At 40.7% G+C, this 21,898-nt stretch overlaps 2 protein-coding genes across 7 annotated transcripts; both read left to right on the forward strand.

The window, feature by feature from the left end:
• The first annotated feature begins 120 nt into the window (after window positions 1-120).
• Window positions 121-16,221, forward strand: LOC114552505 (RAC-beta serine/threonine-protein kinase). 2 transcript variants are annotated; one of them, XM_028573358.1, is made up of 15 exons: window positions 121-553; window positions 2,352-2,524; window positions 2,823-2,954; window positions 3,081-3,192; window positions 4,481-4,634; window positions 5,852-5,983; window positions 6,110-6,175; window positions 6,283-6,351; window positions 7,511-7,633; window positions 7,791-7,919; window positions 8,363-8,577; window positions 9,981-10,068; window positions 12,494-12,596; window positions 12,712-12,815; window positions 15,568-16,221. In XM_028573358.1, exons 2-14 carry the CDS (start codon window positions 2,479-2,481, stop codon window positions 12,789-12,791), a joined length of 1,449 nt encoding a protein of 482 aa, XP_028429159.1. In that variant the 5' UTR covers window positions 121-553; window positions 2,352-2,478; the 3' UTR covers window positions 12,792-12,815; window positions 15,568-16,221. The 2 variants fall into 2 exon arrangements, with proteins under 2 accessions (XP_028429159.1, XP_028429158.1); XM_028573357.1 differs by lacking the exon at window positions 15,568-16,221 and having other exon boundaries at window positions 12,712-13,226.
• Window positions 16,222-17,115: 894 nt separating this feature from the next.
• ccnp (cyclin P) lies at window positions 17,116-21,364 on the forward strand. 5 transcript variants are annotated; one of them, XM_028573524.1, is made up of 9 exons: window positions 17,116-17,345; window positions 17,972-18,091; window positions 18,254-18,329; window positions 18,622-18,794; window positions 19,003-19,101; window positions 19,454-19,624; window positions 20,235-20,393; window positions 20,485-20,663; window positions 20,873-21,364. In XM_028573524.1, exons 1-9 carry the CDS (start codon window positions 17,292-17,294, stop codon window positions 21,039-21,041), a joined length of 1,200 nt encoding a protein of 399 aa, XP_028429325.1. In that variant the 5' UTR covers window positions 17,116-17,291; the 3' UTR covers window positions 21,042-21,364. The 5 variants fall into 5 exon arrangements, with proteins under 5 accessions (XP_028429325.1, XP_028429326.1, XP_028429327.1 ...); XM_028573525.1 differs by having other exon boundaries at window positions 18,625-18,794; XM_028573526.1 differs by having other exon boundaries at window positions 17,119-17,345; window positions 19,469-19,624.
• Window positions 21,365-21,898: the final 534 nt, after the last annotated feature.

Here is a 21,898-nt window from a genome sequence, read left to right on the forward strand (position 1 = left end):
TTTTCTCTGTCCTGAACTGCAAACTTGTTTTTAAAAAATAACAGTAGTACTTTATGTACTTTCTGTTCAGGTGCAGTGGACCCTCTCTGGCCTCGTACGTCACTTCCTTTTGTGCGAGTCTGCTGGGCTGCTGTAGCTTACTGTCTGTCTGGCTGGGACGGAGGGGGGCTTCCACGCTAGCAGGCGACTAACCACATTTAACCCTTAAGGAAGCAGTTTTATCTGTCCTGGATTTGGAAATTATTAGTACTCGTATTCGACATAACTATCCATCAAGTTGGAGCTCAGTGGACTTATATTCTCTCGCTGGCTCACATACGCTTCTGTGAACCACTGCAGCAGCAACAGACCAAGCACGCCGCCGCCGCTGCCGCCGCTGTTGTTGTTGTGAGAGAAGAAAACAAGCTCGGCAAACACTCCGTAAGCTGTGTGATCATTGACAGAGTTCAATACACACACGCTTCAATTGATAACTGGTGGGATCTTTGTGCAGCGTACTTTCGAGCCTCTTCAATAACCGACCAGCTGGGAATATTTTGTCGCTGAAGTCGAGGTAAGGAAAGCCGGGGTTGTGCATGCTAACTAGCTGTTAGCTTTTGGCTAGCTGCCTTGTTTGGTCGTCATGGTCAGTGTCCTAACTGCTGTCTGTTGCGCCACTTGGCCAAACTGCCCATTAGCTAGCTATAGGTAGTTGAAGTGTTTCAGCAACGTGTTTACTGTTAAGCTAACGTAACGATAGAAAAGCCAACGATGTGCCTGTCTTTGGAAGGTAACACTAACGTTTGTTGACTTTGCCTCAGTTAGCTAGCTAACGTTACGCTGAAAGGATGAGGATGTGTCGTTAACACATCCTCATCCTTTCACGTTAATGTTTACGCTAGGCAGTGTTTTTCAGACATTGATTAACTGTAGCTAATAATCTAACTGGTGCTAGCTACATGTAAACCAAGTACCTTAACGCTTGGCTAACGTTAGATATTATTGTAACGTTAGATGCCAAGACCATTGGACATTTAAGTGGTGTAAGTACGTAAGGTTGTAATAATTATACGTTTATTTAATATAGCACCTTTTACAGAAAGAACAAAGTCACAAAATGCTTTACAAGAGCAAAATTGTTAAAAATTAAACCCACAATAAAAACAAGTGATAAAAAGAATAACATAAAAACAGGAGGTACAGTGAGAAGTTGTTGTGCTTCATATTTAGTTCAGTTATGTCAAAGAGCAGCCAGTATTACTCTAACCATTCAAATTAGCCTAGTAGGTGTAAAGTTATGTATAAAGCCGTGGATGCACCTCTGATGGCCGTTGCAGGCAGCCTTATCTGTTTTTTTTTTTTTTTTTTTTATCTTTGTAAACAAAGCAGTTCAAACACTCTTTGTGTTCTGGTGACTGTATGCACTGTAATATTCAACCCCATCACTTTCACTGAAATACTGTGAAATTCTGGTAAACCTATTATCTGACATAAGCTGTTGATTCAGGGCTGACCCTGGTTTACCAAGGCCTCTCCACAAACATTCAGCAAGAGCTGTAGGAGGCTATTACATTTGACAATACAGAGATTTGCAGCCATTTAGCTAATTATTAGATCATTGGAATGTTCTATACATTATTTGTACTTGGCAACACCAGAGTAACAATATCTACCGTATTTAAATATATGTTGAAACTAAAACACTGTGTGTCAGGGAGAGTTGCATGAGATTATGGAGGTGCCTGGAGTTTTAATAATCTAGCTTGTGGTCATGATAGTCATTATGCTAGTTCCATTTTGGATGTCTCTGTCATAAGTGTCGGATAATCCGATATGAAGTGGTGAGCAGACGTGCAGATTTCAGCAGTTTTCTTTGTGGTGGAATTGTGTTTCAAGGCAACAGAATGCCTGAGAAAGGTGAGGAATTTATTCAAGCGCAGTGCTGTGGTGACAACACTCAGATAGGCATCAAGAGCAATACACTTTTTTTGAGAAATCTATGCCTTCTCCTTTGCCTTCCTGGCTCAAGGGTTACTTCCTTTAGGCCCTATTTCACATATTTGTATTTGTTAAAACTATTACCCAAGACTTTTTATTCAAAGTGAGGACATGAATTGGAAATAGAAAATAGTTTTTACGACATAAGTGTCCACTTGACATTCTGTTATTTCTGTGTGATGTTTTATTTTTTTCTGATACAGGTGGTTTATAGCCCTTTTCATATGAATGAACGTTGATGATCTTTGTGAATTGTAATTACATGTTAAAGCAACACCAGGCTACAATTAGCATTGGTTTTGTGTTTTATGGACAATTTGTAACTCATTGTTCCTTCTGCATTAACAGCATTTCGTTATGTTCTTTTCCTTCAGGTATTACATGATATAGTTGTTTTTGATCTGAGCCACTGTCAGACACTTGACCAATAGGAACAGTTTGCACAATTTCCACCAGCTTGTCTGCAGCCCCCTCCCAACCCAGACAGTCCTCTGCCCCAGCATGAATGAAGTCAGTGTTGTGAGAGAAGGATGGCTCCAAAAGAGAGGTAAGGGGGCCCCTTTTGTTCACTGGCCATCATCTGAGTCTACCTAAAAGTGATAGTCCATCTATGTTTTAAGTATTAAATACCCCCTTCCCCGTAGTTAAGGTAAGGTATCTGTCAAGTTTATAGTTTCCTCATTTATGGAGAACAGATGTGTGCGTAGTTCAGTCCCTTACAATGGATTCCCATTGTAATGACATTATGACACGGAGGCATCATGTTATGTAAAGTCGAAACACATGAGGATAATCAAACATTAAAAGTCAGTTGGATCAAAATTCTTCACGTGTCTGTTTTTTAGGTGAATACATTAAAACATGGAGGCCTCGTTACTTCATCTTAAAGAGCGACGGCTCCTTCATCGGCTACAAAGAGAAGCCTGAGGTGTCCAGTGACCACAGCCTCCCACCACTCAACAACTTCTCTGTCGCAGGTCAGTTTTCCCTTCTGGCTGGCAAATTTCCAAGAGTCAGAATAACATCCGAGAAGTGTTTTTATGTTTTGTTGTTAGTGCCTTCAGTTCTCCAGTGTTGGTTGATGACGTGTCTCTGCCTTATAGAATGCCAGCTGATGAAAACGGAGCGCCCAAGGCCCAATACGTTTGTTATCCGTTGCCTGCAATGGACCTCTGTTATTGAGCGTACCTTCCATGTAGACAGCAATGAGGAGAGGTAAGACACATTCATTCCAAGGGTTTTATTTTTAGTTGTGTTAACTGTCATTTTGGTAGAAAAAACAATGTGAGAGTGCCACCTGTAGTGTGTGCGACCAGTACATCTGAACATTCAATTTACATGCGGAAAAAGGTATGTCTAAACTTGAATACCGGGACAATATGAAAATAGCTAAATCTCTTCTTCCTCCTCAAACTAAACAACAAATCTGGTTAGGAGCTGAACAGACAGACTGATGAGCCCAGTATAGCTCTGTTCTGTTGCCTCTTGCTCGCCATCAATTACAGTATGGTGTTTCAGGATAGCCAAACTCCCTATGTAGTTGTTCTCTGAGATATATTATATATAAATACATATACTTTTTTATTTTTATTTTGTCAGACAACTGAATAAGTAAAAAAAAAAAAAAAAAAAAGTCCTTTGATCAAAGCTTATAAAAGCAAATGTTAACCAAGGCGTTCTTTTGGAGGGCCTTTCTCTGAAACCTCAGTCAAATCGTGTATCGTGTGATTCAACACAGCATAAACATAGATACAGGTCAACAATAACACCTCGAAGCGTTGAATTCAGATGTGTCAACTTTGGAAAGGATATTGTGGCAATGTAAAACACTGTCTTAGTGCAAATAGAAGGCCCAAATAAATGAAAATGAGAAAAAAAATTGTCAGTTTAGTGTGGACATAGTCTCAGAGTCCTATCCTTCTGTCTCTAATGTAGATTAGAATGGAAATGACCGAAGTATTTATATTTACCTATAAATGTGTTTGAAAATTTGTTTTTGCATGAGATAAACTCAACACATAGAAAGGACAGAAAGACAAAGGGAGCAACATTTTTACAAAATTAAACTGAAGTTTGGATTGTTAACTACAGGCAATGAAATTCATTTTAGTTTGCAAGAGTACGAAAGACCATCATGCTTGAAATAGAATTCAGTGCCAGATTAGACCTGATTATGCACCCCTAACCTAAGCTATCATCATTGATTTTTGTTTACATGGGCTCTGCCAAGTACCAAATCCCAGCAGCCCCCCAGATTATCCTCTACCTTCTAAATTGAAATTGGTAGACTACTGTATTTCCTTTAAGATATATTTTTGGCACAGCATCCAAACCATCTGTCTGAATAGAACGAGTTTACAAATAACATGTTGCTGTTAACTACAATTTGTGCCTTGAGGCAAAACTTCTGCAAATTCGAATGTTTATAGAATAGATTCAGAGTAATGTATACATGGCTTTGGCTAGATTTAATAAAGGTAATGTTTGTTTTCTTCTGGGTCAGGGAGGAATGGATGCGATCGATCCAGGCAGTGGCAAATAGCCTGAAGAGTCAGCATCAGGATGAGGAGCCCATGGAGATTAAATTTGGCTCACCAAGTGACAGCAGTGGCACAGAGGAGATGGAGATTGCTGTGTCCAAATCCCGCACAAAAGTGGTCAGTATTTGCACAAGCAGTGCCTGGCAGCTGAGTGTTTGCTGTGTTTGTTCAGCTAAGCTCATCTTTATTGAGCAAGTTGTTTAAACTTTAAGCCTCTTTCTCAAAGCTTTTTTGGTGAAGCAACCTTTTGAGTGGAGGGCAACATTTGTGTGTATATTTTGTCTAGTGCCGATTCACTTCAAGTGATTTTTAATGGCTCTGGTTTCTAGAGACGTAGTTTGTCTATTTACTGCCGACTTCGTCATGCAGCGTAAGAAGTATGTAGAGATGCAGTATTTGTAAAGCTTGATTTATGGTTCTACGTTGAATCTACGCCGTATGTACGCACAGATACGGACCCTATGCCGTAGCCTGGCATGCACCTCCCCAGAAATGTAACCACACGTCTCGGCAACGCAGACTGCAGCAACTGTGATTGGTCTGCTTGGCTTTGCTTGGCTTGGTAGCGTCGCATTTCCCCCTACTCATTTCTGGGTTCTCCTTCTCTGTAAACAACATGAAATCAAGGAGAGGGTTAACTGTTCCTGCTACAGCTTTCCCACTGTGGTCAGACACTTAGTTTCTCCGTCATCACCGCCGGAGTCTGTACTTTCTCCGAAGCTAATCCTGCCACTGTCTCACTGTTTCTAACACACACACACTCCCCACGCATACACACATAGCGGCTCTGCTATTCTCTTAAAGAGATATGCTAAAACGACGCAAACACACCCTCACAACGGTGTAGGCCACTTACGTATGCTATGGCGTAGGCTATGGCGTAGACCCTACGTACAACCATAAATCCACCTTAATAGCTATATGTACTGCATTTCTTCATACTTTTTACATTTACTGATCAAGTAAAAGTTTGTGGTTCTTCATAGTAGTTTGATTATTTTGGGGACATTTTTCTTGTACTTATTTATATAATTTCCCTGCTTTACATTGTATGTGATATTATTCAAATAGTGATCAGTGAGTGTCTACCTTTTCTACATACCTGTCACTAGAGGCCTGCAAATGTATTTTTTAGTTTTTGTCCAGTGTAGAACATGTTCCACTTCCTCGCTGCTGTTTCACAAGTGTTAATTTAAAGGCTTAGTTCTGTAATTTGAGGAGAAATATTGCAGCATGTCATGTCTCACACATGCAAGAGACGTGTGTGAAATTTTTATATCTCATCAAATACTCACGGATGCACCTTTGTCACGGCATGACCATTTTTCCTACAGACCATGAGTGACTTTGACTATCTGAAGCTGCTGGGAAAGGGGACATTTGGTAAAGTGATCCTGGTGAAGGAGAAGGCCACAGGGATGTACTACGCCATGAAAATCCTCCGCAAGGAAGTCATCATTGCTAAAGTTAGTGCTAATTACATCACAGTAAAAACTTGACTATACATTTTTTTGAACAACATTGCTATCTATTAGTATGTGATCCTGCTATCATTGCATGTACCGAATGTGTATATGTGTGTATTCCTCTAGGATGAAGTGGCACACACAGTTACAGAAAGCAGAGTTCTCCAAAATACGCGGCATCCCTTTCTAACGGTGAGTTACCAGTGCCCGTATAGTTTCCTCAGTTTTTGTCTTCTAAAATTAAGGGACCATTTAATCAGTAAATTACAGACCCTAATATTTGTTTTCCTTCTCTACAGACACTAAAATATGCATTTCAAACACATGACCGGCTATGCTTTGTAATGGAGTATGCAAATGGAGGAGAAGTAAGTTTTTCTCTTACTTCATATAGCGTATAGTTGTGTCTGATGTGTTAATATACCCATGTATGACCTTTTTGAAGATGAAGTATTGTAGTCGGAGTGTAACTAAGATACCCAGCACATTGTGATACTACAGTTTAAGGGTGCTCTCACTCCTAACCTGTTTGGTTCCGATAAAAAATTGACCCTGATGCATTTGCCCAGTTAGTGCGGTTCATTTGGGTGTGAAAGATGTCAATCGATCAAACAAGCGGACCAAGACTGCGGACTCATGATTTGAAAAGCTAAATTACTTTTAAATCCATCTGCTGATTGTGAACTGATCCATAAGTGATCTGAATTGATCTGCATATCTTTGTGTTAATCCTTTGGATAACTAATAACTTATATAACGCATTTCATGAAACCCAAGGATGCTCTACACAGGTACAGGGGGACAAGGGAAAAGAAAATATTAGGTCAACACCAACGTGGACTAAAAGGAATAAAACATCCGCGCTAAATGGAAGGGGGACGTAATTTAGTCTAGGCTACTGACATACAACCACATCGCGCATTGTAAAGTTATTTTATGAATGAAATTGACATGGTATTACATACCTGAGGGCTAATTCTGGGATGTTTTTTAACCATTTACAATCCGGTAATTGTCTCCATCTTTTGAAAGCCTGACCAAGATCGACTCGTGTTTCGCCCTTTCCCTTTTAGCTTTTAGTTGTTCTTTGTTTGATTTCCTCCTTTTCTATGATGGCCCCGCCCCAGGATCAGCCATAACTACAGCAATAACTTCTAAAATAAAATTAAAATACAGGCCTATATGAAGAAATTGCTGCTACCTTTCACCTGGCTGGATACAATAACAGGCTTGTGGTACATCGAAATCTGTGACGGTTCAGAATGTGTGCTCTGTAGCGCCATCTACCTGCCATAAATCATATTTGTGACTTTGCGGGGAAAATCGGACCCGGACAAAGACACTAATAAAAACTATAAAAATAGCGTTCTTTTCACTGTTAAGTCCCATTTGCTGTTACAGTTCATTTATGATCATCAGATGGAAAATTACACAGTTTCAGAAACATTTAAAAGTTACATATAGTCAATTTAAGGAGCATGAGGAATTGTTCTGTCTCTTATTCCTGTGTAAATTACTCCTTTTCAGCTCTTCTTTCACTTATCCCGGGACAGAGTGTTCACAGAAGACAGAGCTAGATTCTATGGTGCAGAAATAGTATCAGCACTGGAGTACCTACACTCACGCAATGTAGTTTACAGAGATTTAAAGGTAAGGCGTCTGCTTGCTCTGACAGTATAGTATTCATTTATTGTAAATAAGATGGAGGGGTGTTCTTGAATATACTATAACCTTAGATTGTCATACAATCCAGATCTAAAATAGCTGTCAACTAATTTGACTCTAATTTAAATCTTTCCCTGCACAGCTGGAGAACCTCATGTTAGATAAGGATGGCCACATAAAGATAACAGACTTTGGGCTGTGTAAAGAGGGGATCACAGATGGTGCCACTATGAAAACCTTCTGTGGAACACCGGAGTACCTGGCACCAGAGGTAACTCACAACACAAAGGCTTTAGACTCTGACATCGATATGTTTTGTGACATAGATTATGTAAATAAGTGCTTATGCCACCGGGCGGGATGAGCACATGATGGAAACTACTTTTGATAAGTTGGTAGATTCAGCTCTAAACATTTTGGAGCAACTTTGTTAATTTCACTGGGGGACATTATGTGAAACTATTAAGGGCAGTCAGTAGTTCAGCTGGTAGAGCTGGTTGCCTACCATTCGCTACCGCCTTGACCTATAGAACACGGACAATCAACAGGTTCCTGGGATGGGAATGTTGGCTCTCTAAAATTTTCTTTAAAAATGCAATGTCCTATAGCAGAAATGTATCTGCAGTTGGGAAAACAAGGGCAACAATCCCTCCTGTGCTGATATTCCTATTGTTTTCCTTTCTCTCTGAACTCTGTTCATCACTACCCTGTCAGGTGCTAGAAGACAATGACTACGGACGAGCGGTGGACTGGTGGGGACTGGGCGTGGTCATGTATGAGATGATGTGTGGTCGGTTGCCCTTCTACAACCAGGACCACGAGCGTCTCTTTGAGCTTATCCTCATGGAGGAGATCCGCTTCCCCAAGAACCTGGCTCCGGAAGCCAAGGCCCTGCTGGCCGGCCTGCTCAAAAAGGATCCCAAACAAAGGTTCGTGATCTGTTTATGGCAAGTATCACTAATTCTATCAGTAGTTGAAAATTGGCCAAAGATTTTGAGAGATTTAACCAAAATGAAAACAAGTGTTTGATAAAAGCTTGAAATTCAACATATTTTATAGTTCAGTTTTTTGTAAACATTCAGTACACTGTTTCGCCGCAGCCACATAAAAGACATGAAAAAGCATTTCACTGTATCAAGCAGTGTTTCAAAGTCAATATTGATATTTAAAGGTGCTATAGGTAGGATTGTGAAGATCCAGGATCTCAATCTCTCCGCCCCCCTTTCAGCTAAAGCCCAAAACGGTCTCCTAAGCCCCTCCTCCCACAAGGAAGAATGATAAATGCGTGTGCCTGAGCAGTGATTGAAACGCAGTTAGACACCCCCCCTACCCCCCGAACATAGGGTCAGTTTCAGCAAATATGACAGAAAGTTAGTTTTATGAATCTTACCTACTGCATCTTTAAGAGTTAAATAACAAAAATTGTGATACTTTGGCATTTCTGTACTGCAAATGCGGCTATATCTGTAATAAACTAATGTCAGCTATACTGATCAGTCAAGCTGATATTAAATAATAACTGATTTTGTTACCCTTTTACACTTTTGTTAATATTGCGAGATGGGGCGTTTTGTGCCGAAATTCATGTGGTGTCACACCGCATTAACATTGTCAGATAGGGCATGCTTTGGTGGAGGTCTGCACTCTCCACGAGTGCCCTTCTGGTTTTATTTATAAGCTTGCTTTGATATGTTCTCTGAAATATTTTTTTTATTGCATGCACAGCAACATCCAAAAACTCTAAAATTGTGAGTGGTACAATGTTTTCAATATTAAACAACACAATTTAAGATGAAAAATGCTTACTTTATGTATGGTTTCACAGTGAAAACATGGCAGTTCAGCTGAATAACTGGCTCCTGAAGATGCAGCAGTACAGCTCAAGAAAAACACGTCCGTAGCACCTGATTAGTTTTCTGAATCTTCCATTGTGCTCGGGGGCACCACATATTCAGCTATAAAATAAGTAACCACATTATTAAGCCTTTGTTCCTTCTTGATTAGTTTTGTCACGGGGTAATGGCCATAAACAAGAACATAATTGATTGTTGTTTTGGTCGAGCCCCAGTGTTTCTGGGAACAGTCGAAGAACGGCTAATATTAGCACATTGAGCACTGCCTGTATTACTAAGACATGCACCTGAAAGTAGTAAGGAAATGAGGACTACATGTGTCTGTCTTGTTTGAAATTGGTAAATACAAGTCAAAAGGGAACAACACAACATAAGTGCTTGTTGTACTTTTGTATGTATGACAGTGTTTGCACAATTATCTGTACAAAGAAAAGGTAGCTGGTGAGTGGGTGGTGATGGTGTTTCGGTTTTGTTTACAGGCTTGGTGGCGGTCCAGACGATGCCAAAGAAGTGATGAGCCACAAGTTCTTTACATCTATCAACTGGCAGGATGTTCTTGAAAAAAAGGTGAGGTTCTCGGGCGGGGGGTATGGAGGGATATTTATTCATAATTAAAATAAAAAAAAAAAGTCCCAAGAGAAAACGAAGCAAGATCAAATTAAAAATAGTATTTTTTTTATTTAAAAATAGCCTTTCCCCTTTTTATAATTTTCAATTTGACATTTTATCTTTTGGAATTTTCTGTTTTACATTTGACATTTTAAGATTCACCTTTTAGATTTCGATTTAACATTAAGCTTTTCATTTAGAAGTGACAGGTCTCAGAAATTAATTTAGTGGTGAAATAGCAGACGAAAAAAGCAATCAATTCTAGAATCTTGATCGGGGGTTTGCTGTAGTAGCAACAGGCAACAACTGGAAACTTTTTTAAAATTTTCATCTGCTATTTCATTTCTCATTTCTCATATCTCATTTCCCTATAACTTTATCTAACTATAAGCGCGGTTCAATCATGCGATGCTCAGCTGCGGCTCATCTAGAGATTCGGCATCATCGCCGCTACAGCCCATAGCGTTGTGCCCCAGCCCCTGGCAAGGGAAGGAGACTGGCTTCTCCAGCAGGCTGAACCAGGCTCCCTCCCTTCCCCGCTCACATCGCTACCTGGATGTGTGACGGCTAGACGAAAAAAAGGGGACATGCCGAATCTCTCTGAGCTGCAGCAGACCCACAAGATTCTAGAATTGATTGCTTTTTTCGTCTGCTATTTACCACTAAATTCATTTCTGAGACTGTTTTATGCGAGAAATTAACGGTGTACAGTTTGAATATGGGCAGTTTTGCAAAAATTGATGGCCAATTGCACATTTTCTCCGATATGTTGTCAGACTTGGAAGCTCCAGTCTTACCCCGGATTTCCACTAGATGCGGAATGGCTGCGGAACTGATGGGTTTTTGCCGGCGTTTTTTCTTCTTACTTTTCAAAGTCTCAGTGCTGCTCAGAATGATGGCTCTTGAGATGCGTAATCATATTTGTAGTGTGGAACGAGAGTTGTTTTACGCCTCCTCGCATCACTTTCACTTTACAAGTGCTGCAAATAGCCAGTTTGTTATCTGTTTTACATATCTCGAAATACCTCCACACAGCTGACATGTTGGAAGTTTAAGTTGCTGGCGCTCATGCTACGTTCATGGTCGTCGTGCGCATAGTAAACAAGCCACCCTATCGGCAAGGCTCGTCGGCAGATTTCTGCGATGATGATCATTTTAAGCTTTTATCGGCCAATACCGATGTCGTGCCGATATCATCGTGCATCCCTACTCACAGCAACCGCTGTCAGCTGGAAGTGGTTTCAGACCCTCCCACCAGCCGTTGGGCCACGCCTCCTCATTTAAATTGACACCTGTCACTTCTAAATGAAAAGCTTAATGTTAAATTGAAATCTAAAAGGTGAATCTTAAAATGTCAAGTGTAAAACATAAAATTCAAAAGATAAAATGTCAAATTGAAAATTATAAAAGGGAAAAGGCTAAAATAAAATTTCTTTTTTATATTTAAGATTTTAATTTAAGTATTTCCATTTAAGCTTTTACATTTCACATTTAATTATGGCATGATTTTTAATTAAAATAATACAGTATTAATTAAAATAATCCATCCATCCATCTTCGTCCGCTTATCCGGTGTCGGGTCGCGGGGGGAGCAGCTCCAGCAGGGGACCCCAAACTTCCCTTTCCCGAGCAACATTAACCAGCTCCGACTGGGGGATCCTGAGCGTTCCCCAGGCCAGGTTGGAGATATAATCCCTCCACCTAGTCCTGGGTCTTCCCCGAGGCCTCCTCCCAGCTGGACGTGCCTGGAACACCTCCCTAGGGAGGCGCCCAGGGGGCATCCTTACCAGATGCCCGAACCACCTCAACTGGCTCCTTTCGACGCAAAGGAGCAGCGGCTCTACTCCGAGCTCCTCACGGATGACTGAGCTTCTCACCCTATCTCTAAGGGAGACGCCAGCCACCCTCCTGAGGAAACCCATTTCGCCGCTTGTACCCTGGATCTCGTTCTTTCGGTCATGACCCAGCCTTCATGACCATAGGTGAGGGTAGGAACGAAAACTGACCGGTAGATCGAGAGCTTTGCCTTCTGGCTCAGCTCTCTTTTCGTCACAACGGTGCGATAGATTGAATGCAATACCGCACCCGCTGCGCCGATTCTCCGACCAATCTCCCGCTCCATTGTCCCCTCACTCGCGAACAAAACCCCAAGGTACTTGAACTCCTTCACTTGGGGTAAGGACTTAATTAAAATAATACTATTTTTAATTAAAATAATACTATTTTTAATTAAAATAATACTATTTTTAATTTGATCTTGCCTGGTTTTCTCTTTGGACTTTCAATTTGAATTATGAATAAATATTCCCACCATAGGGGGGGACGTGACATTTAAAATGTGATGTTCAAAATGTAAAATGACTGATATCTTTTGTCTCCTCAGCTTATTCCACCCTTCAAGCCCCAGGTAACATCAGAGACGGACACGCGTTACTTTGATGATGAGTTCACAGCACAAACCATAACAATAACTCCCCCTGACAAGTGTAAGTATATCGACATCTGTCATTTGGATTTATACATGTTTTTGTATGCATTTATGTCTTGTTTTGAACTGGTGGATGTATTTTTTTTCCTCTCTCCCTTTTATGTATACTCTAGATGACAGTTTAGATGTCGAGGATTCAGATCAGCGCACGCACTTCCCTCAGTTCTCCTACTCTGCCAGCATACGGGAATGATCACTCAGACTCTTGAACAAGCAGGCAGGCTAACACACGATCACAATCCCACATACACACTTGCACTGCTGGGGAACGACACAAACACAAACTGGCACAAGACACATTTTCATTCGGTCTTTAAAGCACGTACACACGCAGACACGTACACACACACACACATCCTGGCTATTCAGACAAGACAGGGATCATCGAGTATGAAATGAACACACAGGCCGTGAATGACTGACCTCAGCAGGTTTATGTGGATAGACTGGCAGCTTTGTCTCTGCGTCCTCTCAGGGTTGGCTTTAGGCTTCCCTGCAGGACCTCTGCTGCACTACACTGGGGTACCACATCAAAGCCTTGACACTTTGAAAACCAGGTTATGCCAGCAAGTACCACCTCTTTACCAGCTGTACCCATGCTACACACACATACCAACCCATGCATAGACTGCATATATATATATATATATATATATATATATATATATATATATATATATATATATATATACACACACACACACACACAAATGTACTTGATAGAATAAAAAATAAAAAAAACATAATCAAAATTAGGAAAATGGAAAAGATTTGGGGGAAAAGAAATTTTTTTTTATTTCATCGATTGTTACGGTTTTAAATGTAAAGCCATATTTCTGCATTTTTTTGTGATTTCTTTTTTTTTTTTTTTTTTTTTTTTAAAACAAGTGCTCTTTCTGGAACTTGCTGTTACAAATCAAGTGTGGGACTGTTCCTACAGTAGGGGGAAATAGGGAAGAGGGGGAGGGTTGCCATTTCTGTGTTTGCACTGCATGTGTGTATAAGCGAATGGACGAGTGGATGTGTGAATGTATGCGTGCGTGCATATGATGGATGAACAACCATTTTGATTCTCAGCCATCCATTTGTGTCTTTGTTCATGCATGTTTTGAAGCTCTGAACAATTGCTGGAATATTGACGAGAGGACACTACACGACACACTCAATGGCCTTTTTTTTTTTTTTTTTTTTTTTTTTTTTAAAAAGGGAACAAGCATGTAATTTATGATTGATGTGACCGGCTTGGCGCTAAATTGACTCCGTCAGGAACAGAAACTGGGATCTCTTGCATGGCTAACCTTTTGCTTTAAAAGCTGCATTAATTGAACTCGAAGTGATGCAGCAGTCAGGCTCTTAGAGTCCATGTCACTGTGTCCAAACTGACTTACCGAAATGGTAAGCTACATCTAGCTCCTGGTTGAAGGTGTAACAGCGAGTTTTCATTAAGGCCAGTCACTATGTGTTTAAGAGAGTAAGAATAGAAGGAAAGAGGAGAATAGAGACTAGACGCTTCAGCACAGTTGTTCCCCAACCTGTCTAGAGAGACCAATGTAGACGCACACAGCCATCCGCTGTCCTCGATCCAGTAATTCTCTCTCCCTAGTTGGAGAGTTAGGCACAAATCTTTTGTTTATTTTCTATTTGTAATATCTATGTATGTTTTTAAAGATATTTTTTTAATGTTCCCCTATTTAAATTTTTTTTTTTTCCAATTTCAATCATTGTTAGGTCTTTATGAAGAGGCCAAAAATTGACTGACTTGGTGGACGTTTAACACTTCAAATGATTCCACATTGATGTTTAGAACCTTTTTTTTTTTTTTTTTAAAGGTCCCATGACATGGTGCTCTTTGGATGCTTTTATATAAGCCTTAGTGGTCCCCTAATACTGGGGGACCATAGGCAGGCTAGGGCAATGCATATTAATGTTAAAAAAACTCATGAAGTGACATTTTCATGCCATGGGACCTTTTAATGATTTGTTGCAGCACTTAAATCTGCGTAGTTGTATATCTGGAGCAACAGTCTGCAGGTTTAAAATCCAAATAAATGCTGCATGAGCTGGTCCACCAACCTTCAGCCTGCAGACAGGGCGAACTAATCAAAACATCAGCTGTATTGTTAAGTTGAAAATCTGCATACATTGAATCATGATGGCACACGAGAACACACACAAGTGCTAATATTGATGCAAGCATTTTATATTCCATGTTGCTGGAAGAGATGTTGGTTGCTCTTTGAGCTTCACTAAAGAAACATCGAGATCTTTTTGTTTCTCATTGTTTTGTTTATTTTTTTCCTTTTTTTTTTTCGATCTATTTCTCAAATTCTGGAAGACACATTGTCTTGTTTAAGTATACATTATATAAAAAATTATATATTAAAAGTTTCTAAACCGCTTTCATTTTTATTGCGTTCTTCATTCATCACGGGTTTCCATGGGAGGAATGCTTATTTAGCTAAGATGGTAACTATCAGTAATTTGATTTTAAGTGGGCAGTTCATTTTTGGTTTGCATTATCACATTCCTTAGGCTGAACTAATTGAGCATTTAAAAGGAAAGTAATATCAAGGGAAATTCACATCAGTTTGATCATTCTTTTATTAAACTAGAGAGAAAATAATCCCAATGCAGAACATATTTTAAAGCTGTACTCTAAATATATATTTTGCAGACAGTGCTTCAAAGTTGACTGCAGGGGTGTGAATAATGAAATTGGTAGTTTTCTACCATTCTCTGCAGAGCACTTATTCTACAGCAATGTTTAAAAAACTATCGGCATTCTCTGGGATAACCCTCATGTCACATTCATTTGTTTTTATTAAGTTTGTGTGAGTGACCGAGCGTGATGTTTGCGTGAAAGTGGTGATAAGGACACAGAAAAGCAGCAGGTTTTTGACTAATCTTTGGGCACCAGGTGGCCCCAGTTCCTGCAGATGATAATGTGATCAAATGGCTTTGATTTACAGTTCACAACTCCAGCACATCTTCTCACTGGCTCAGGCACAGCCATCATGCTCTAGCCTAGTGTCCTGCTTTGGAACGTGCAGGATTGGATATCAGAACCACTGCACTGATGGACTCTACTGTGGATTTGCCTTTATTGCTATCATGGCCATATGGGGGTGCTGCTGAACTTTTTTAATATTGGTTGTGAAGCCATACTCTGAACCTCGCTGCTAGCCACGCTTTAAGCAATGCTTCACAGCTGAACATGCAAGTTGATACCCCTGACCTCTCCTGTAGGCATACACAGGCACAATAAGTGCCTCCTCACTATTGTGTAAATACCAAAAAAAAAGAGCTTGATGGTGAATGCAGCATTCGTAGAGGGGGAGGCCTGCAGCTTTGTAGTATTTGATTTGCAGCTTTACTATGGTTACCTTGCTTCTCTGTATATTTGAATGTGATTAACAGTCACGAATGTCACACCTGATGCTGGTGTAACAAGATTTTGTCTGCTTTTTGCTGTTAGTTGAGGCGCAGAGGGCAATGGAAAAAAAAAAGCAATCTTTAAGGGGAGGACATTGTCCTGGTAGACAATTTCAGCCCCCCCTTTGCAAGACTTTACAATGTAAGGGGTGATACCTGCTACAATATGGTAGCTTATAACATTTGCAACTATAATGTGCCAGTAAACATTTTTACTGAATAATGCTGTGTGTCTTCTTTTTTTGTGCTATGTTTACAGTGTACACTGTACACCCGCACAGTCTTATCCAACCCACTACAACAGCTCTGCAATTTTTGTATAGCAGTGTTCAATATATGAGGGACTTAGCTACCATCAAGGACACAGAGGCCAGGGCCTGGATGTTGTGTCAGGAAATTGGAGGGTTTTAAAGTTTTACATGATTAGTTTTTTTTTTTTTTTTTTTTAAAATCATTAAATGGAGACAGTTTTAGGCCAGAAACACAAAGGCTTTGAAAACTGAATTTAGGCAAAGGTTTAGATGAAGATAAGATTTTCAAGAACTTTTTTTTTATCAGTAAAATTAATTTAGAAAATGTGGGGGGAAATAACAAACGTTTTGGGTCAGGTTGCACCATAGACTTAAAATAAGGGTTGCACTTGGGGGCTGTTTCTAAAAACCTAGGTACAGCCCCCTGCAAGTAGCGTTTAAATGGATTGCATAAAATAGAAAAATATTTACATCATTTTGTCTCCCTCAAATATGTAAATAAAGGTGGACAAAACAATCCAGCACACCAAAAAAAAAAAAAAAATAATCTGAATGTTAGTTTACGATATTGCGATCATGGATTGTATTAGACAGTAGGCCTACCGATAACTTGCATGAATTTCCAATTAATTTGCCAATTAATGTCATATGCTACCGGCTACCACAGAAGTGTGACGTATTTTGTTTGCGATTCTTCATAAAGGTTCCCTGTACAAATCTTGAATGCAAAGTGGCCTAAAAAAAATATTGCTGCATTATAATGCACGGCAAGCTATTTCACACTAATTCATATACAACATAACGCCTGAACCGGAAGTCCTTATCCTAACCCGTCTACCTTGACACCGGTGTCCCCACCCCAATCAGTGTGCGCTGTTTGTGGCCCACCTGTCTTTATTAGGGGTTGTCCGGGCGGCAGCATGGCTGCTCTCTGCTCCAGGCATCCGCCGACACCCGTGGATAAGTAGCTGCAGCGGCCCGGCACAGGAACCCTGTCTCCGGCTGTGACCATGGCCAAGACTGGTTTCTGCGACTCCAAGCCCCTGTTGGACTTACACAAGAAGGTGAGCATCTGCTCAACGGTTCCAGTCTTAATCATATTTTCTTAAAAAATAAATAAAAAGGTTTAGACATGAAGTGCTTAACCTGAGATGTGCAACAAATTATTCACATTTTACTTTTATTTCTAACTTATTTATTGAGCAATGAGTTGGGGGAAGTTAACAGAAGAAAACTCATTAATTAAACCTTAATGCCCTTTATCTCACTCATGAATTTCCCAAGGTAACTCGTGCCTATTCAGTTCAACTTATGTAAACTATCATACTTTTATTTTTTTTTAAGTGCTTCATTGCCTACGGTTTTACCTACATACAGGCCCGCTCCGTGTTTGTGTTGTCAGGAGAGTAATTGCCTTCACCTGTCATGAGCCCACGTGTCAAGCCGTCGCTGATTAAATTGGTGGAATTGGACCATGGCAATGTTGATGACCTGAAGTGAACCACTATTACTACCACATTTTGAGTCATTACTGTCCACTGATAACTGATGTTTATACAGAGAATGAACGGCAGCCGCCTACAAACTCTATTAAAGGCAATAGACAATTTTCATTTTTTTGCCTGAGTTGTGGTAATAAAAAATGGGTAGGCCATGATCACACCAGTAAGACTTTCTGTTGTCCCTGCAGGCGGATGAGAGGCGAGCCCCGTTAAGAACTTGGTCTAATGCCTGTGGGCCTATAGATCGCTGGCAGCCTGTAGAGGAGTCCAGGATGGCCCCTGTCAAAATGGAGCCAGAACACCGATGGGTACGCCTTCTTTCCTGCTTGTCCTCTTCATCCAACACTTACAGTGTATATTTCATCTTGGCTCTTGATTTAACATCAGTATTAAGCATGGTTTTTTTTTCTGTCATGGCTATTACAATCCTACTTCCGCGTGCATGTGTGTAAGGTGTTGTCTGTCTGCAGGAAAGAAGGTTATCGGCGCAAACAAGCGAAGGCATCATCATGGGATTTCATGAAGACAGTGAAACGCGCTCAGTTGGTAGTGTAATCAATACCAAATGTAGTTTCACCGCAGACTTTCAAATGAATGCACCGAATATGGAGATCACTGCAGTTTCTACACTTAATATAAAACTATCAGGGTGACAATAGTTGTTAAGTGATGTATTGTTTGAGTAAAATGATGTTATAAAATGTAGTCAGTTTGCTAAATGGAATTTGGCATTTAGTGCTCAGATGGTGGCAGATGGTTACTTCATCATGTTGTGTAAGATGGGTGAAAAATTTGCTTGCATGTGTTATTTCTCCCTTGTCCTTTTCATCCTGTGTAGCAGATGGGTGTGTGGAGGAGCCTCTGCTTCTTTACCCTCATGGACTGCAGGGTCTTCAAAGCCTACAGGCACTGGTGCCTAGCTTGCTGCGCCTTGAAGTAGAGACAGCACTGGAGAGACTGGACCTCATATGGGACCGGACATACGCCTGGGACATGTTCTTGGATATGATGGTGAGACATCATGAACGGAGTGTGTTTATCTAATTTTCTAAGGAAGAAACTTTATCTCTCCAATGTGCTGTATGCAGACCTCTCCACTAATTGTAGTGTAATATTATATAATTGAGGGGCAACCTACAAGATTGGCACAAACACTTATCGCACTGAATCTCTTTAAATATTTAGAGTGTGCCTCCTGTTTTCTGTTTTCACCCTGCAGATAACTCAAACACGACACTCTTTTTCCAACGCCGACCTGCCCCGGCATTTCACTGATGGCACTCGTTCTGTCCTGGTAGACTGGCTCATTCAAGTACATGTAAGTCTCAGTGATGGGCAGTTAATTTAAGGTCCTCTGCTTGATAAGAACCTGTCAAATGCTACTATGCTAAGTTAGATAGCCTGTCAGGAAAAACACATCAATGTTAACTTGAGAATGAGGCTACATTTTAAAATTAAAAAAATTGATACCAGTCATATTTGTACAGTAAATATTAAGCTACAGCTGCTTAGCTAAGCATTAAGACTGGAAAAGGTTAGCCTGGCTCTGTCCAAAAGTAACAAACCAGTACCTCTAAAGCTCAAATAACATTATATATCACTTGTTTAATCTGTACAAAAACCAACAAGTAAAAGATTTGGTTTTATGGTTTTCAATCTTGATTGCCCAGTTTATTTCCTACCAGGAGATGATGCATTTTCAGGAAGAGACCCTCTATCTGGCCATACACCTCCTCAACCGCTCTGTGCGTCAGATCAAGGTGACCACAGTCAACTTGCAGCTCCTCGGCATGGTTTGCCTCTTCCTTGCTGCAAAAAAGGAAGAATGTCTCCTCCCTGAGGTAAGCTGTCTCAGCACTCCAACTATAAAGCTACAGTACTGTCTGTTAAGTCCACATGCGGTGCTGAAAAATGAAGCCAATGCGAAAGTGCCAAAAACTGCAGTTCCTCGAATGCCCACTTGATGCTGGCCCTAAAAGGCATTCAATTCCCATAGACCCAATGTTAAAATGCCCAACTTTACAGCAGAAGTACACGTTTACAGCCTGGTACAAAAACTGTTTTGGTCTCCTATAGCAGACTTCACCCTTCATGACAACTGTACAAGGGTGAATTTTTTTTTTTTAATAACCCACCTGTTAAAATTATATCAAGACTTAAAATTATCTATAATAAAAAGCCACCTGCCACTTAAACTGTAGGGTTAATTTGGGCCGCCTCAGCTCCATCCATGCTAGTTATAGACTTGAGCACTAAAACTAGTTTGTAACAATTGATAAATGGGATATGTATTTATTTTTTACTTTCCTTCAAATAAGTTTAATGCTGTGCTGACTGTCTACGAATAATAAAAAATAAGATAAAAAATAAATAAGTCTGGGTCGGCATCTAGCTCACCCAGTAAGAGTGTTCTGAATGATCTGTTCCCCCCTCTGGTGCTGCTGCTTCCAGGTGTCTGGACTCTGCTACTTGATGGACCACACCTACACGAAGCATCAGCTGCTGCGAATGGAGCGGAAAGTCCTTTTAGGGCTCAAGTTTGATTTGTCCTACTGTCCCCCTCTGAATTTCCTCCTCCTCCTTTCCTCCATTGCTCGCTGCAGTGCTAAGGTAGATCTGCATTGTGTGTTCTTTGTCCAGTTTCTAAGTGGGTCAGATTTTTCCAGTATGTAAAGATCTGAAGTGTCATCTGTACCACCAGGTGGTCTGGATGGCTCGGTATCTACTGGAGCTGTCTCTCCTGGAGGGCCAGTGTGTGCTGGTTCTTCCCGTGCAGCTGGCAGGAGCGGCCCTCTGCTTGTCCCGTCAAGTTCTGCAGGAGGCCCTAACGCCAGAAGGGGAGGCTGCATGGTGTCTGGCCTCCAGTGTCCATGTCGGCAGGTATGTTTCTTGACTGACTTATAAGATGCACTCCCCTCATCCACAGTGCCGTTTGAGAGCTGTTACCCCTGGCATCATGAGCACTGTAGTTACTGAACTCTGGCTTCTCTGTACTGCTAACTTCACTTTCCAGGTTTTTATTTTTTTATTTTATTAGTCGGCATCTATCCTACCTTCAATTTTAAATCTGTACGCTTTGTGTTTTTCAGTGAGACTGCCCTGCTGAGGGTCATGCACATTCTGGCCAGTGCCGCAGCCAAGGCCCACACCCGAGAGACCAGCGCTACTTTTAATAAATTCTCCTCCCCAGAGACCATGCATGTCAGCAGGCACCCGGGTCTAAAGAACGCTGCTGGTCTGATAGGGGTATGCACTTGACATTCCTCACTCCCAAAGAATTAATTGACTTGACTCCTGTGTGGCCCAAAGCTGTTTATTCTTTACTGTAGATCCTGAGGAGTTGCCATGGAAATGGGTAAGGAAGAAATGTGAAATATTTGATGCTAAACACTGTTTGACAAAGGATTGCATGCACTTTGCATGTATGTGATTTAGCCAACCCAATGGCACATGTTTTATGATCTTATCTTGCAGCCAATTTAGAAAATATTTGAATTGTATTGTTTCCTTGTCTTGTCATTTGTGAAAAGGATGTGGGCTGTCCAAGTTTTAATGTACAAAATAAAGTGTCTGCTGCAGTGTTGTGAGTTTCAGTTGTTTATAGTCCACAAACTTATGCAATTTATACAGTTCTACGTGACAGCAGAGCCACCTTCTGACTGCATGGCTGCATTGTTGGCCATTCCTGCTCACATGTGCGATCATGCTGATACAGCTGACTGGCTCAAAGAAGTTGCTTTAGAGATGGTTGGGACAGCTGGCACAGCATAAACATCAAGAGTAGGCCTATTTCTTTTCACTAAATGTCAAACAAATTCACATTTTGCACAACCTGAAAAATTTTGAAATCTTGTAGTTTAACTTTTTGTTTTCCTCTACTATCCTGTCTCGCTGACAGTCAATGCACCAGAGCCGTTCTGCACTGCATTAATTGCTGATTGGCTGTCGTAGTTGTCCCATCGACCAATGAGTATTTAGCTCGCAGAGAGAGGTTTTTGTCTGGTAGGAGGTCCAACAGGCGCCTGTGGTTTCAATTGACGAATAATTATCAACCCTATGTTTACTTGTTATCGGTGGGCCACATTTATTTTTAATTTTTTTTATCGGTCTTGTGC

The sequence above is a fragment of the Perca flavescens genome, chromosome 3, assembly GCF_004354835.1.
Source record: "Perca flavescens isolate YP-PL-M2 chromosome 3, PFLA_1.0, whole genome shotgun sequence".
Taxonomy (NCBI): Eukaryota; Metazoa; Chordata; class Actinopteri; order Perciformes; family Percidae; genus Perca; species Perca flavescens.